The sequence below is a fragment of the Myripristis murdjan genome, chromosome 2 (assembly GCF_902150065.1).
Source record: "Myripristis murdjan chromosome 2, fMyrMur1.1, whole genome shotgun sequence".
NCBI classification, from domain to species: domain Eukaryota; kingdom Metazoa; phylum Chordata; class Actinopteri; order Holocentriformes; family Holocentridae; genus Myripristis; species Myripristis murdjan.
In genome coordinates, this window is record NC_043981.1 from 21,027,900 (window position 1) to 21,042,899 (window position 15,000).

At 51.4% G+C, this 15,000-nt stretch overlaps 1 protein-coding gene across 1 annotated transcript in view; it reads left to right on the plus strand.

The window, feature by feature from the left end:
* The window catches only part of LOC115369876 (solute carrier family 22 member 13), a 34,286-nt gene that overhangs the window by 7,285 nt on the left and 12,001 nt on the right, over positions 1–15,000 (plus strand). The window contains exons 4-9 of the mRNA XM_030066589.1: positions 239–407; positions 519–621; positions 779–924; positions 1,707–1,924; positions 6,839–6,947; positions 7,098–7,343. Of these exons, the coding sequence (XP_029922449.1) occupies positions 239–407; positions 519–621; positions 779–924; positions 1,707–1,924; positions 6,839–6,947; positions 7,098–7,343 (991 nt within the window). The remainder of the gene's footprint in view (positions 1–238; positions 408–518; positions 622–778; positions 925–1,706; positions 1,925–6,838; positions 6,948–7,097; positions 7,344–15,000) is intronic.

The window sequence follows — 15,000 nt, forward strand, 5'->3', positions numbered from 1 at the left end:
GGAGTGGCGAGGCTTACAGCTTCATTAGATGCTGACAAGGGAACCCAGCGGCTCACCTGGACATGGAGCACGGAGGCGTGGCTCCACCTGACCCGCCCACGACGTGACATCATCACTGAGCGCATCGCGGCAACGACAAGACAGCTAGCTTTAGCCAGGAAGCTGAAATGTTTCACTGCTTGGATGAGTTTAATAAGTGTGTGTGTGTGTGTGTGTGTGTGTGTGTGTGTGTGCGCAGCGGTGGAGTGGAGCCCCGCCCCCTGGCGTCTCTGGCCGCCGGCTCTGCTGTCGTTCTGCTTCAGCGTGGGAACGATGATCGGAGCGCCGCTCGCCTGGCTCAGCCCGAGCTGGAGACAGCTGCACCTGTCGCTCTCTCTGCCCCAGGTGCTCTGTCTGCCTGTCTGCAGGTACACACACTCACACCTGTCTGTCTGCCTGCAGCAGGTGTCTCTGTATTCATGGTAGAAAGCGCGGTGAGCGACCAATCAGAGCGCAGTATTGATGTGATGGCCTCTCAGTCTGATCCCAGAGTCTCCTCGCTGGCTGCTGCTGAAGAGGAGGATGGACGTGCTGGACCGTTACCGTGGCAACAGCCCGGCTGACAAACAGTGCTTGGAGCAGGTACACACACACACACACACACACACACACACACACACACACTTGAACTCACTGACCTACTAATTTACTTTTTTACTAAGACAGTGTGTGTGTGTGTGTGTGTGTGTGTGTGCATGTGTGTGTGTGTGTGTGTGTGTGTGTGTGTGTGTGTGTGCAGCTGTTGGACACAGCTTGGTCTGACATGCAGAAAGCACCTGAGGTGGGGGAGGAGCCACGGCCACCTGCAGACCACGCCCCCTGTGACATCAGCCACCTCAAACACCCGACCATCCTCCTCCGCCTGTCCGTCATGAGCTACCTGAGGTGTGTGTGTGTGTGTGTGTGTGTGTGTGTGTGTGGAGGGGGGGTCGGGTGGGGGGAGTGACCTTCCACACAGTAACAACGGTGACGAGGACAGCGGCCCTCAGAACAGCACCTGAGCACCTGAGCACCTGAGGACCTGAGCACCTGAGCACCTGAGGACCTGAGCACCTGAGGACCTGAGGACCTGAGCACCTGAGGACCTGAGGACCTGAGGACCTGAGGACCTGAGCACCTGAGGACCTGAGGACCTGAGCACCTGAGGACCTGAGGACCTGAGCACCTGAGGACCTGAGGACCTGAGGACCTGAGGACCTGAGCACCTGAGGACCTGAGGACCTGAGGACCTGAGCACCTGAGGACCTGAGGACCTGAGCACCTGAGGACCTGAGCACCTGAGGACCTGAGGACCTGAGCACCTGAGCACCTGAGGACCTGAGGACCTGTTCAGACACATAAGTGCATTACGTCATTATTAAGAAAACAAAGAGTTAAATAAATGAATGAATTAATCATCTAAAAATGTAAAAATGGAAACAATGGAAATGAAGCTTGAAGGTAAACACAGTCAGCTGTGCTCACCTGAGCGCCGACAGGTGAGCTGGGAAACACATTTACAGGTTAAACATTAAAACACGTTAACATGCGAAACATTAATAACCCAAACACTGCAACAGCACCACCAGCAGGGGGCAGCACACACACACACACACACACACACACACACACACACACACACACACACACACCCTGGTCACATGACCTGCTGTGTGTCTCCTGTGCAGCTTTGCGTCGGCGCTCACCTACTACGGCATCTGTCTGAATGTGGGCTCGTTCGGCGTCGGCGTTTACTCCGCCCAGTTCTTCTCCGGCCTATCAGAAGCCCCCTGCCTGCTCGTCCCCTTCCTATTGGCTCGCTGGGGCCGCCGGCCAATCAGCATGCTCGCTCTGTTCCTCAGCGGCGCCGCCTGCTTCCTGTCACTGCTGCTGGGACGATACCACTGTGAGGAGCACACACACACACACACACACACACACACTCACACACACACACACACACACTCACACACACACACACACACACACACACACACTCACACACACACACACACACACACTCACACACACACACACACACACACACACTCTTACCCCTTTTCCACCAAAGCGGTCCCAGGGCTGGTTCAGAGCCTGACTCTAGATCTTTGTTTTCCCACCGCCCAAGCACCGGCCAAACTGGTTCCAAACTGGTTCCAAACTGGTTCCAAACTGGTTCCAGGTGAGCCCCAACTCCGAGCAGGGGCTCAACAGGGGCCAGAGAAAGAACCCCCCACGTCATTGGTGGGCGGGGCTACAGACCCAAACAGGAACAGTGAACACTATAAACCTTAAGCAGTAAGCCCTGAGAGGCCGTGGGTTACACGCGGCATGGAACGCGGCTCAGCCAATCACATGTCAGGATGGGAAGCAGCCGTTTATAACTGAACAGAGTCGTCATTCGTTCTGACCACGAATACGACGGGGGGCGGCAGTAACCACGTTTCTGCCTCTGGGTCAGTGCAGGCGTGTAAAGACACGAGCGGCACGTTCATGACTCATAAACCCAGATCCTGCTGCTCCTGTTTGGGGAAGCAGCCGCACCCCGACTGCCTGCTCAGCCTCGGGACAGAGACAGAAGCTGTGTCCCAGTTCAGGCTCTGCATCCTTCAGTCCGCATCTGAAGGCCCGTCCCGTCCCAACACTCTGAAGGCCCGTCCCATCCCGTCCCAACACTCTGAAGGCCTGTCCCGTCCCAACACTCTGAAGGCCTGTCCCGTCCCGTCCCAACACTGTGAAGGCCCGTCCCGTCCCGTCCCAACACTGTGAAGGCCTGTCCCGTCCCAACACTCTGAAGGCCCGTCCCGTCCCGTCCCAACACTGTGAAGGCCCGTCCCGTCCCAACACTCTGAAGGCCTGTCCCGTCCCGTCCCAACACTGTGAAGGCCCGTCCCGTCCTGTCCCAACACTGTGAAGGCCTGTCCCGTCCCAACACTCTGAAGGCCCGTCCCATCCCGTCCCAACACTCTGAAGGCCTGTCCCGTCCCAACACTCTGAAGGCCTGTCCCGTCCCGTCCCAACACTGTGAAGGCCCGTCCCGTCCCGTCCCAACACTGTGAAGGCCTGTCCCGTCCCAACACTCTGAAGGCCCGTCCCGTCCCGTCCCAACACTGTGAAGGCCCGTCCCGTCCCGTCCCAACACTGTGAAGGCCCGTCCCGTCCCAACACTCTCAAGGCCCGTCCTGTCCCGTCCCAACACCCTGAAGGCCCGTCCCGTCCCGTCCCAACACTCTGAAGGCCCGTCCCGTCCCAACACTCTCAAGGCCCGTCCCGTCCCAACACTTTGAAGGCCCGTCCCGTCCCGTCCCAACACTCTGAAGGCCCGTCCCGTCCCAACACTCTGAAGGCCTGTCCCGTCCCGTCCCAACACTCTGAAGGCCCGTCCCGTCCCAACACTCTGAAGGCCCGTCCCGTCCCGTCCCAACACTCTGAAGGCCTGTCCCGTCCCAACACTCTGAAGGCCCGTCCCGTCCCGTCCCAACACTGTGAAGGCCCGTCCCGTCCCAACACTCTCAAGGCCCGTCCCGTCCCGTCCCAACACCCTGAAGGCCCGTCCCGTCCCAACACTCTGAAGGCCCGTCCCGTCCCGTCCCAACACTCTCAAGGCCCGTCCCGTCCCGTCCCAACACCCTGAAGGCCCGTCCCGTCCCAACACTCTGAAGGCCCGCCCCGTCCCAACACTCTGAAGGCCTGTCCCGTCCCGTCCCAACACTTTGAAGGCCCGTCCTGTCCCGTCCCAACACTCTGAAGGCCCGTCCCGTCCCGTCCCAACACTCTCAAGGCCCGTCTCGTCCCAACACTTTGAAGGCCCGTCCCGTCCCGTCCCAACACTCTGAAGGCCCGTCCCGTCCCGTCCCAACACTCTGAAGGCCCGTCCCGTCCCAACACTCTGAAGGCCTGTCCCGTCCCGTCCCAACACTCTGAAGGCCCGTCCCGTCCCAACACTCTGAAGGCCCGTCCCGTCCCGTCCCAACACTCTCAAGGCCCGTCTCGTCCCAACACTTTGAAGGCCCGTCCCGTCCCGTCCCAACACTCTGAAGGCCCGTCCCGTCCCGTCCCAACACTCTCAAGGCCCGTCTCGTCCCAACGCTCTGAAGGCCCATCCCGTCCCGTCCCAACACCCTAAAGGCCCGTCCCGTCCCAACAATCTGAAGGCCCGTCCCGTCCCAACACTCTGAAGGCCCGTCTCGTCCCAACACTCTGAAGGCCCGTCTCGTCCCGTCCCAACACTCTGAAGGCCCGTCCCGTCCCGTCCCAACACTCTCAAGGCCCGTCTCGTCCCAACGCTCTGAAGGCCCATCCCGTCCCGTCCCAACACCCTGAAGGCCCGTCCCGTCCCAACAATCTGAAGGCCCGTCCCGTCCCAACACTCTGAAGGCCCGTCTCGTCCCAACACTCTGAAGGCCCGTCCCGTTCCAACACTCTGAAGGCCCGTCTCGTCCCAACACTCTGAAGGCCCGTCCCGTCCCAACACTCTGAAAGCCCATCCCGTCCCGTCCCAACACTCTGAAGGCCCGTCCCGTCCCAACACTCTGAAGGCCCGTCCCGTCTCGTCCCAACACTCTGAAGGCCCGTCCCGTCCCAACACTCTGAAAGCCCGTCCCGTCCCGTCCCAACACTCTGAAGGCCCGTCCCGTCCCAACACTCTGAAGGCCCGTCCCGTCCCGTCCCAACACTCTGAAGGCCCGTCTCGTCCCAACACTCTGAAGGCCCGTCTCGTCCCGTCCCAACACTGAAGGCCCGTCTCGTCCCGTCCCAACACTCTGAAGGCCCGTCTCGTCCCAACACTCTGAAGGCCCGTCTCGTCCCGTCCCAACACTCTGAAGGCCCGTCTCGTCCCGTCCCAACACTCTGAAAGCCCGTCCCGTCCCAACACTCTGAAAGCCCGTCCCGTCCCGTCCCAACACTCTGAAGGCCCGTCCCGTCCCAACACTCTGAAAGCCCGTCCCGTCCCGTCCCAACACTCTGAAGGCCCGTCCCGTCCCGTCCCAACACTCTGAAGGCCCGTCCCGTCCCAACACTCTGAAAGCCCATCCCGTCCCGTCCCAACACTCTGAAGGCCCGTCTCGTCCCAACACTCTGAAAGCCCATCCCGTCCCATCCCAACACTCTGAAAGCCCATCCCGTCCCGTCCCAACACTCTGAAGGCCCGTCCCGTCCCGTCCCGTCCCGTCCCAACACTCTGAAGGCCCGTCCCGTCCCAACACTCTGAAGGCCCGTCCCGTCCCGTCCCAACACTCTGAAGGCCCGTCCCGTCCCAGTTCATCCAAAGGATCCTTCAGATGCTCCTCCTTTTCAGCCTTTGGTAGCCGATTCGGAGGATGCACCGCCACACGGGCTCCCGTATCCCAAGATGCTTTGCGTGCTGCTGCTCAGTCTAAAAAGTGAACTGAAGTGGCCACAGCAGCATCTGAATTCAGGTTTAATATTATAAAATATTCAGTTTTTCCTCATTTGAACATCCAAACCCAAAGCCCTTTCTTTACTGTTCTGTCTGTCTGACGGAGAGAAACGTGATCTTTCTGTCTCCGGAGTTTGTTGTCATGGTAACGGCAATTAGCCGACCAGGAAATACTCCGAAGGCCAAACCGTCCCGTTTGGTTGATGGGGAGGACCCACGTATCCCAGCATGCACTTCACCCCGAGTGGCATGACGTCAGGACGCGTCGTCCGAAGTCCAGGTCCTCCGGAGGACGCAGACCCTGAACTGGGACAGAGACAGAGACGCTGCAGCCGCCGGGCTGAGGGAGGGCAGTTTGATGATGAAGGGATGAAGCTGCCGTGACAACGGCATGTCCTGCAGAGGGTTAATACAGTATCACTCATTCATTCATTCATTCATGTTGGTTGTTGTGATTCTGAGTGAGCGTCATCACGTTTCACTCTGACGTCATGACGTGGCTCCTCTTGGCTCCTCTTGGCTCTCTGGTGGAAAAACAAACCGGTTCTTTGTTGGAACCAGTTCAGCACCGATCCAGCAGCAGGTGCTTTTGGTGGGAAAGGGACATGATTTTATTTTCAGTGTCCTGATTGGCTGCTGTGACCCTGCTCTGTTCTGATTGGCTGCTGTGACCCTGCTGTGTTCTGATTGGCTCCCTGGGTCTTCCTGTTAGCAGACGTTTAATTTGATAGTTAATTTAAATCGATTGATGGAAACATTGATTGATTGATGACATCACTCTGTGGGCGGTGCATAGGACTGAAAACACAGTCAAACAAACAGCTCAGGCTGATCAGTGGCAGATATTGATCAGTGGTAGATATTGATCAGTATTACCCTCTTAAGACCCGAGCTCCTGTATATGCATTTTTTATTTCTCTTTGCTATTTTGCCTTATTGGACCCTGATAAGTTTAAAAACTAAGCATCATCTTTTTACATGGTGTACTTTTAGAGAAAAATGATGTGGACACTGGTTCTCAATTTCCTTAAAACTCAATCAAATCAAAAGTCAAAAGGGTGCAAAAGTCTTTATTTCCACCCTGAACATTGCAGGTTTTGTCCTGACTGCTTTGTCTTGTATTGATAACACATACAAACATATTTTTGAATGTGTTTTGAATATCACAGTGCAAAAAACCACATGGAGTAACAACATGTTTGCCCCTGTGGACAGTCCCAGCCTCAGTCAGGCATCATGTGCTGCTAACAAAACATAAAACATGTGTGTTAGGAAGTGTGAGGGTCCACATACACAGCCAGGCGGCCCCAGGTAAGCAGAATGAACTGCTACAGTAATATGACCCAAAATGTGATGTCCATGCATACGCCAGGTCCTGAGAGGATGTATTGATGTATTGATAGGTGATCATGTGTGCAGGTGACCCGGTGCTGGTGATCAGTTTCGCTCTGTTTGGGAAACTCTGCATGCTGACCGTCGTCTTCGTGTCTCTGCTGTACGGCATCGAGCTGTTCCCCACTGTGATCAGGTACACACACACACACACACACAGACACACACACCCGCACACATGTACACACACACACACACACACTGTTCAGTTTTTTCCAGTTGTGAGCTGTGTTAATGTCTGTGCGTGTGCGTGTGTGTGTGTGTGTGTGTGTGTGTGTGTGTGCAGACAGAGGTGTGTGTCCCTGGTCAACCTGTGTTTCCGGGTGGGCTGTCTGCTGAACAGCGTGGTGACGGCGGGCGGAGCGATCTCATTGGCTGCCATGCTGCTGTACGCCAGCGGCCCCGTGCTCGGCTGCTTCCTGCTGCTGCTGCTGCCCGAGACCCGCGGCCTGCCGCTGCCCGATTCGCTGCAGGACTGTGACAGACAGCTCAGGCCCCGCCCACCCAGCCTGACCGCCCTGTGGAGGAGACGGTGAGGCGCACGCACACACACACACACACACACACACACACACACAGACACACACACACACACACACACAGGAACAGGGGCGCCGTATATGGGGGAAAAGTTAGGACAAGTCCAAGGGCCCTTGCCTGACAGGGGCCCCAAAAAATATGTAAAAACCAATATAAAATTATTAAACCATCATCGAGTAAATATATATATATTGTTATGACCCTGGCCTAGGGGTACCAGGGTCACACACGATGGTTGCCCTGCTCTTCCCACTCCCAAGTACACCAGCCAACAATACACTATTTTGAAGGCAAAGTAGCAGTTTTATTAAACTTCAGAGAGAGCACAGCCAAAATAATAAATAAACCGCTAACTCAAACTCCCTGCCTTACCTGTTAGAAAACAAATTAAACAAAAGACAATCAAACTTACCTACCTCCTAATCTAAAGTAAAACAGGAGAAAAAGAACTATAACAAAAAGGCTTCTCCCTCCTACAGAGGACTGCTACTTCTCTCACTAATATTTACAATATTTACAAAGGTGGTGACGGGGTCACCACAAAACACACAATGCTAAGGGCAGATAATTTTCCACTATTCAAAACCGATGTCTATCTAACACTCAAATCACAGACGCTGGAAATAGTTGGCTGCTGTCGGTTGGGAGTCAGAGAGTCAGAGACTGACGGCTGGGATCAGCTGGCATTTAAAGGGAATGATCAGCCAATCAGCGGCAGCAGCTCGGTCACGTGGTCAGCTGGGAGAGGCTCGCACACCTGCAGCTCATGAAAACAGACAGCTGATTTCTGATGCAGAGAGGGAGGGGAGAGAAAGAGCTGTCAGCACACAACAAAAAGTAAACACAACAGACACATGACCCCTGGTCATAACACCTCCCCACCCAAAGAAAATCAAACATGTTCCCCCTACAGAACATGTCTGATTTTTTTTTTTTTTTTTTTTACACTAACTAGGAGCGAGACAGTGCATCAGCCATAATATTGTCTAAACCCTTCTTATAACGAATTTCAACATCAAAATCCTGAAGTAAAAGAGACCAGCGCATAAGGCGTTGGTTGCTATTCTGCATCCGGAACAAAAAAACGAGTGGGTTGTGGTCGGAGAAAACGACAGTGGGCACTGGGCTGGAGCTAACATAAACAGAAAAATGCTGGAGAGCCAGCAACAAAGACAGGGCCTCCTTCTCAATTGTGCTATAGTGCAACTGGTGTTTGTTGAACTTTTTGGAGAAGTAGGCTACAGGATGGTCAATGCCACTGTCATCCTCCTGCAAGAGCACTGCGCCCGCTCCATGCGCACTGGCATCCACTTCCAACTTAAACGGACGCGCAAAGTTGGGAGCAGCGAGCACAGGGGCACTGCAGAGGAGAGCTTTAGCAGCCTCAAAAGCGGACTGACATTCCCCCGACCACTGAAAAGGGGTTTTAGGACTAACTAAACCTGTCAACGGAGCTGTGACGTCAGCAAAGTTTTTACAGAAGGCCCTATAGTATCCAGCCATCCCCAGAAAACGGCGGAGTTCACGGCGCGTTTGAGGAGCTGGGAAATTCAGAATGGCCTGCACTTTGGAAGAGACAGGGCTAACGCAACCCTGTCCCACTTGCTTGCCCAGATATGTTACAACAGCCTTCCCAAACTCACACTTGGCCAAGTTGAGGGTGAGGGAAGCGTTTTGCAGCCGGGTGAAGACGTCACAGAGAGTGTCCAAATGTTCAGACCAGGTGGATGAATACACAACAATGTCATCTAAATATACACCACAATTTTCAACGCCACACAACACTGTATTCATCAGCCGCTGGAAAGTGGCAGGTGCGTTCCGTAGACCAAACGGCATGACGGTGTATTGCAGGAAATGATCCGGGGTGACAAAGGCACTAATTTCAGAGGCACGGGGTGTAAGTGGAACTTGCCAATATCCTTTAAGGAGGTCCAATTTAGTGACAAATTTGGCCGAGCCCACGCGGTCGACCAAATCGTCCATGCGCGGGAGAGGAAATGAATCGGGTTTGGTGATGCTATTCAGCCTCCGATAATCATTGCAAAAACGGGGGGTCTGATCGGATTTTGGCACCAACAACGATGGTGAACTCCAGGGACTACAACTGGGAACAGCAAAACCATTCTCCAAGAGATACTTTACCTCTTTTTGCATTACAGCACGTTTGGTTGGATGGACACGATATGCGTGCTGTTTTATGGGTTTGTGATTCCCTACGTCAATGTCGTGAGACAGTACGTGTGTTTGGGTGGGAGTACCACCGAAAAGTTTTGGGAAATTTTGGATGAGCTTACTAATGTCACCTCTGGCCGAATCACACAAGTGTGCCAAATGGGCATCTAAATTGGACAAAATCTCAGTGTTACACAGGCGAGCACATAAAACAGAAGCGCCAATGTCATCCAGCCCGTCATCTTTTGGGTCATAAGCGGGCCGGGAGACAGCGACGGAGGCTACCGGAGAGACTACCGGCGACGAGGCACTTGATGCGCGGTCAACATACTGTTTGAGCATGTTGATGTGGCACACACGAGTTTTCCTTTTACGATCGGGGGTTTGGATCACATAATCTGTGTCACTGATTTTGCGGTCAATTACATATGGGCCGGAGAATTTTGCCTGCATTACAGAGCCACCAACAGGTAACAAAACTAAAACACGGTCACCTGGTTGAAAAGAACGCACCACAGTTTTCTTATCAAAATTTTGCTTCATTTTGGACTGAGCAGAGGAGAGAGACTCACGGGCCATTTCACAAGCGTGATGTAATCTCTCCCGAAATGAACTGACATAATCCAAAATGTTCTGGCCACTGGACTGGTGGGAGAGCCACCGCTCCCGCAACAGGCGCAGAGGACCGCGCACAGTGTGACCAAAAACTAACTCAGCGGGACTGAAACCCAAGGACTCCTGTTGAGTTTCCCGCACAGCAAACATCATCAAAGGCAACCCTTCATCCCATTCACGGTTCGACTCCGTGCAGAATTTGCGAAGCATACTTTTAAGCGTCTGGTGAAACCTTTCTAGGGCACCTTGACTCTCTGGATGATAGGCACTGGACGTTTGGTGTTTGACATTTAATTCAGACATTACCTGAGCGAAAATCTTAGACATGAAATTTGTGCCTTGGTCGCTTTGGATGCGTTTGGGAAGACCAAATGTGGAGAAGAACTTTACAAGTGCTTTGACAATGGCACGGGCCTTCAGTGTGCGCAGCGGGATAGCCTCAGGATAACGGGTGGCTGCACACATCACCGTGAGGATGTACTGGTGACCAGACTTGGTTTTTGGTAAAGGCCCAACGCAATCAACAATGACATGCTCAAATGGTTCACAAATTACTGGAATGGGATGCAGTGGAGCAGCAGGAATCTTTTGGTTCGGTTTACCAGAGACTTGGCAGGTGTGGCACGAACGACAAAACTTAACCACATCCGACTTTAAGCCGGGCCAGAAGAAATAACGCAAAATGCGTTTATAGGTTTTGCTGATACCTAAATGACCAGACAGACAATGATCATGGGACAGAGTCAAGACCTGCAAGCGGAGAATCTTTGGGACTACAATTTGTCGCACGGACTCATGTGTAACACTCGAAGACCAACAGCGCATCAGAACACCATCATCCAGAAGGTAAGTCACAGTCTTATCAGGGGATTGCTTATTTACCTGGGACAGACAGTATGTTAAAGTGGGGTCAGTTTGCTGTTCTCTAATGAGATGCTCCCTATCTACTGGCATTTTCAGACACTCATCGGGGCAAAGCTCAACAGACACGTTACATTTTACGTCACCATTTTTGTGGGCTGCGCTTGTCTGAACAGAATCACTTAAAGAGTCACCTAAATCCACACACTCAGAAGTTTCGGGGATTGTGCCCGTCTGAACAAAATCACACAGAAAAGAGTCACGTAATTCCACACAGTCAGCATTTTTACGTGCCTGCGCACGAGTGACGGCACACACAGGAAACAGAGGGGGCGAGTCTAGCGCAGCGGGCGAGACGCAAACCGTGAGGGTCGGGTCGTCAGTAACTACCGGGGACGGAAAAACTTTCCCCCCCGCCACATCATTTGCAAGAATTAAGTCAATGCCAGCTATCGGCAGCTGGGGCCTCACAGCAATTTTGAATTTGCCTGACACGACTGGAGAGGTTAGCTGGACAAAATGGAGAGGCGCACGCACCGCAGTCAACTCTACTCCCCACACCAGACTATCTGCGCCATAATATGAGTCAGCCGAAAAAGGCAGGACACCTTCACGAATGATTGTTTGTTTTGCACCGGTATCCCGGAGGATAGTAATTGGGACGCTATCTGCCTCACCCACTAAAGAAACAGAGCCCTTGGTCACAAACGGACGGAAATCTTCATCGATCTCCTCACACTCGACTGAGGGCTGAGGAGGAATAGATGTGGATTTGGTGTGAATCAGACCAACCGGTGAGGGTGTTTTGGCATTTTTGGACAGCTCTTTCTTTTTAAGAGTGGGGCAGTTGGCGATGAGGTGTCCTATCTCATGGCAATAGAAACATTCTCGCTGTTCCGACACAGCAGTGGGGTCACGGCGAACACTTCTGGGGGACCTAATTCTCCTGCTGGGAACTGGATCCCGCCGAATTGGAGGAGAAAAGGCACTTTTGTGCGTTAACGCAAATTCATCGGCCAATACGGCAGCAGCAGTAATAGATGAGACCTTCTGTTCATTTAAATAAACAACAACACGCTCTGGGAGACAGTTTTTAAATTCCTCCAGCAGGAGGAGCTCACGAAGGTCATCCATAGACTTAACCTTGCTGGCCTGACACCATTTGTCAAAAAGCGCGCCTTTCTCTCTCGCAAACTCTACATAAGTCTGGGTGGCAGTCTTTTCACATTTTCTAAATTTCTGCCTATAGGCTTCAGGCACTAATTCATAAGCACGAAGTACGGTGGCTTTCACAATATCATAGTTAAGACTATCCTCTATAGACAGAGATGTACATACTTCCTGAGCCTTACCTACCAGTTTACATTGGAGCAGGAGGGACCACATATTTTTTGGCCAGTTCAGAGTAGCTGCTATGCGCTCAAAAGCATTAAAATAGGAGTCAACCTCAGACTCTCTGAACGGTGGGACTAAGGCAATGTGCTTGCTCACATCAAAGCAGTCTCGAGCTCGGGGTTTAGGTAAGGGTGGTCGGGATGCTGGGATGGGACTGGAAGCTACAGAGGCTCCCCTCTCTAGCTCCAGAGCCCTTACCCTCAAGTGCATGGCTTCCACCTCCAACTCACGGTTTCGCAGCTCCACCTCCCTTATACGCAGTGTCAATGCGAGATCCTCAGTTTTCATTCCTCGCGAAGGGGGGTCCATGAGTGGGGTTGTAACACCAGCTTCACCCTCAGCTCCAACATCAGAAGCTGATTCAAAGTAACCCCTGGCACAGAGCTCCTGAAAGACTAGCTCCTTGATTTCTTGTTTTTTTGCATTCAGAGGCACATGCACATCAAAAAAAGTTGCAATCAGACACAGATCATCCCTCGTACATCTATCCAATTTTGCCACTGTTGGATCAGTAGCGAAATCCTCCAATTTAAACTCCATACCGCCACCCCCACAAAAGAAAAGACTGCCAGCCAGACAAGCAGAGACAAAAAGACAAATACTCACCAAACTTACCCGAAACGACGAACGAATAAAATAATTGACGAGCCCCCAAATCATGTTATGACCCTGGCCTAGGGGCACCAGGGTCACACACGATGGTTGCCCTGCTCTTCCCACTCCCAAGTACACCAGCCAACAATACACTATTTTGAAGGCAAAGTAGCAGTTTTATTAAACTTCAGAGAGAGCACAGCCAAAATAATAAATAAAACCGCTAACTCAAACTCCCTGCCTTACCTGTTAGAAAACAAATTAAACAAAAGACAATCAAACTTACCTACCTCCTAATCTAAAGTAAAACAGGAGAAAAAGAACTATAACAAAAAGGCTTCTCCCTCCTACAGAGGACTGCTACTTCTCTCACTAATATTTACAATATTTACAAAGGTGGTGACGGGGTCACCACAAAACACACAATGCTAAGGGCAGATAATTTTCCACTATTCAAAACCGATGTCTATCTAACACTCAAATCACAGACGCTGGAAATAGTTGGCTGCTGTCGGTTGGGAGTCAGAGAGTCAGAGACTGACGGCTGGGATCAGCTGGCATTTAAAGGGAATGATCAGCCAATCAGCGGCAGCAGCTCGGTCACGTGGTCAGCTGGGAGAGGCTCGCACACCTGCAGCTCATGAAAACAGACAGCTGATTTCTGATGCAGAGAGGGAGGGGAGAGAAAGAGCTGTCAGCACACAACAAAAAGTAAACACAACAGACACATGACCCCTGGTCATAACAATATATATATATATATATATATATATATATATATATATATTTCAAAAATAATACTACTATCTTGATCTCTTTGTTTTTACTTGTTTTTGGCAGTAAAAGTTAAAAATCCCCACAAAGTAAACCCCCCCCATCCGCATGAAATGGTTTGGTCCTGCAGCCGCGCAGCTCTTCAAACCGATCAGACTTTGCCGTTTTTTGTAAGTTACCAACATGAATAGAGAATCCGCCCAACTCCCCTCAAAGTACACAAGGCCCGATGGCAGAGTGGGTAGTGTCTCTGCCTGCCGTGCAGGAGACCACAGGTTCAAGTCCCTGTGCGGACAAGAAGGCACTGTTACCTTGTTTTGTTGTTAACCAGGACAGTGAAGTGGTTCTTGTTATGCTGCCTGTCATTGGCTAGATGACACACACAGTGGCATTTAGGGTTTCTGTAATTTTCATTTCTGTACTCTTTTTGTGAATTTGTATTGTAATCCAGGTGCTAAATTATTATTATTATTATTATTATTATTATTATTATTATTATTATTATTATTTCTATTATGCCTTGTTTTTTTTTTTGCCTTTTTTAAATGCCTTGTTCTAACTTTATGGGGATATGTATATATATATATATATATATATATATATATATATATATATACAGTACAGGCCAAAAGTTTGGACACACCTTCTCATTCAATGCGTTTTCTTTATTTTCATGACTATTTACATTGTAGATTCTCACTGAAGGAATCAAAACTATGAATGAACACATGTGGAGTTATGTACTTAACAAAAAAAGGTGAAATAACTGAAAACATGTTTTATATTCTAGTTTCTTCAAAATAGCCACCCTTTGCTCTGATTACTGCTTTGCACACTCTTGGCATTCTCTCCATGAGCTTCAAGAGGTAGTCACCTGAAATGGTTTTCACTTCACAGGTGTGCCTTATCAGGGTTAATTAGTGGAATTTCTTGCTTTATCAATGGGGTTGGGACCATCAGTTGTGTTGTGCAGAAGTCAGGTTACTACACAGCCGACAGCCCTATTGGACAACTGTTAAAATTCATATTATGGCAAGAACCAATCAGCTAACTAAAGAAAAACGAGTGGCCATCATTACTTTAAGAAATGAAGGTCAGTCAGTCCGGAAAATTGCAAAAACTTTAAATGTGTCCCCAAGTGGAGTCGCAAAAACCATCAAGCGCTACAACGAAACTGGCACACGAGGACCGACCCAGGAAAGGAAGACCAAGAGTCACCTCTGCTTCTGAGGACA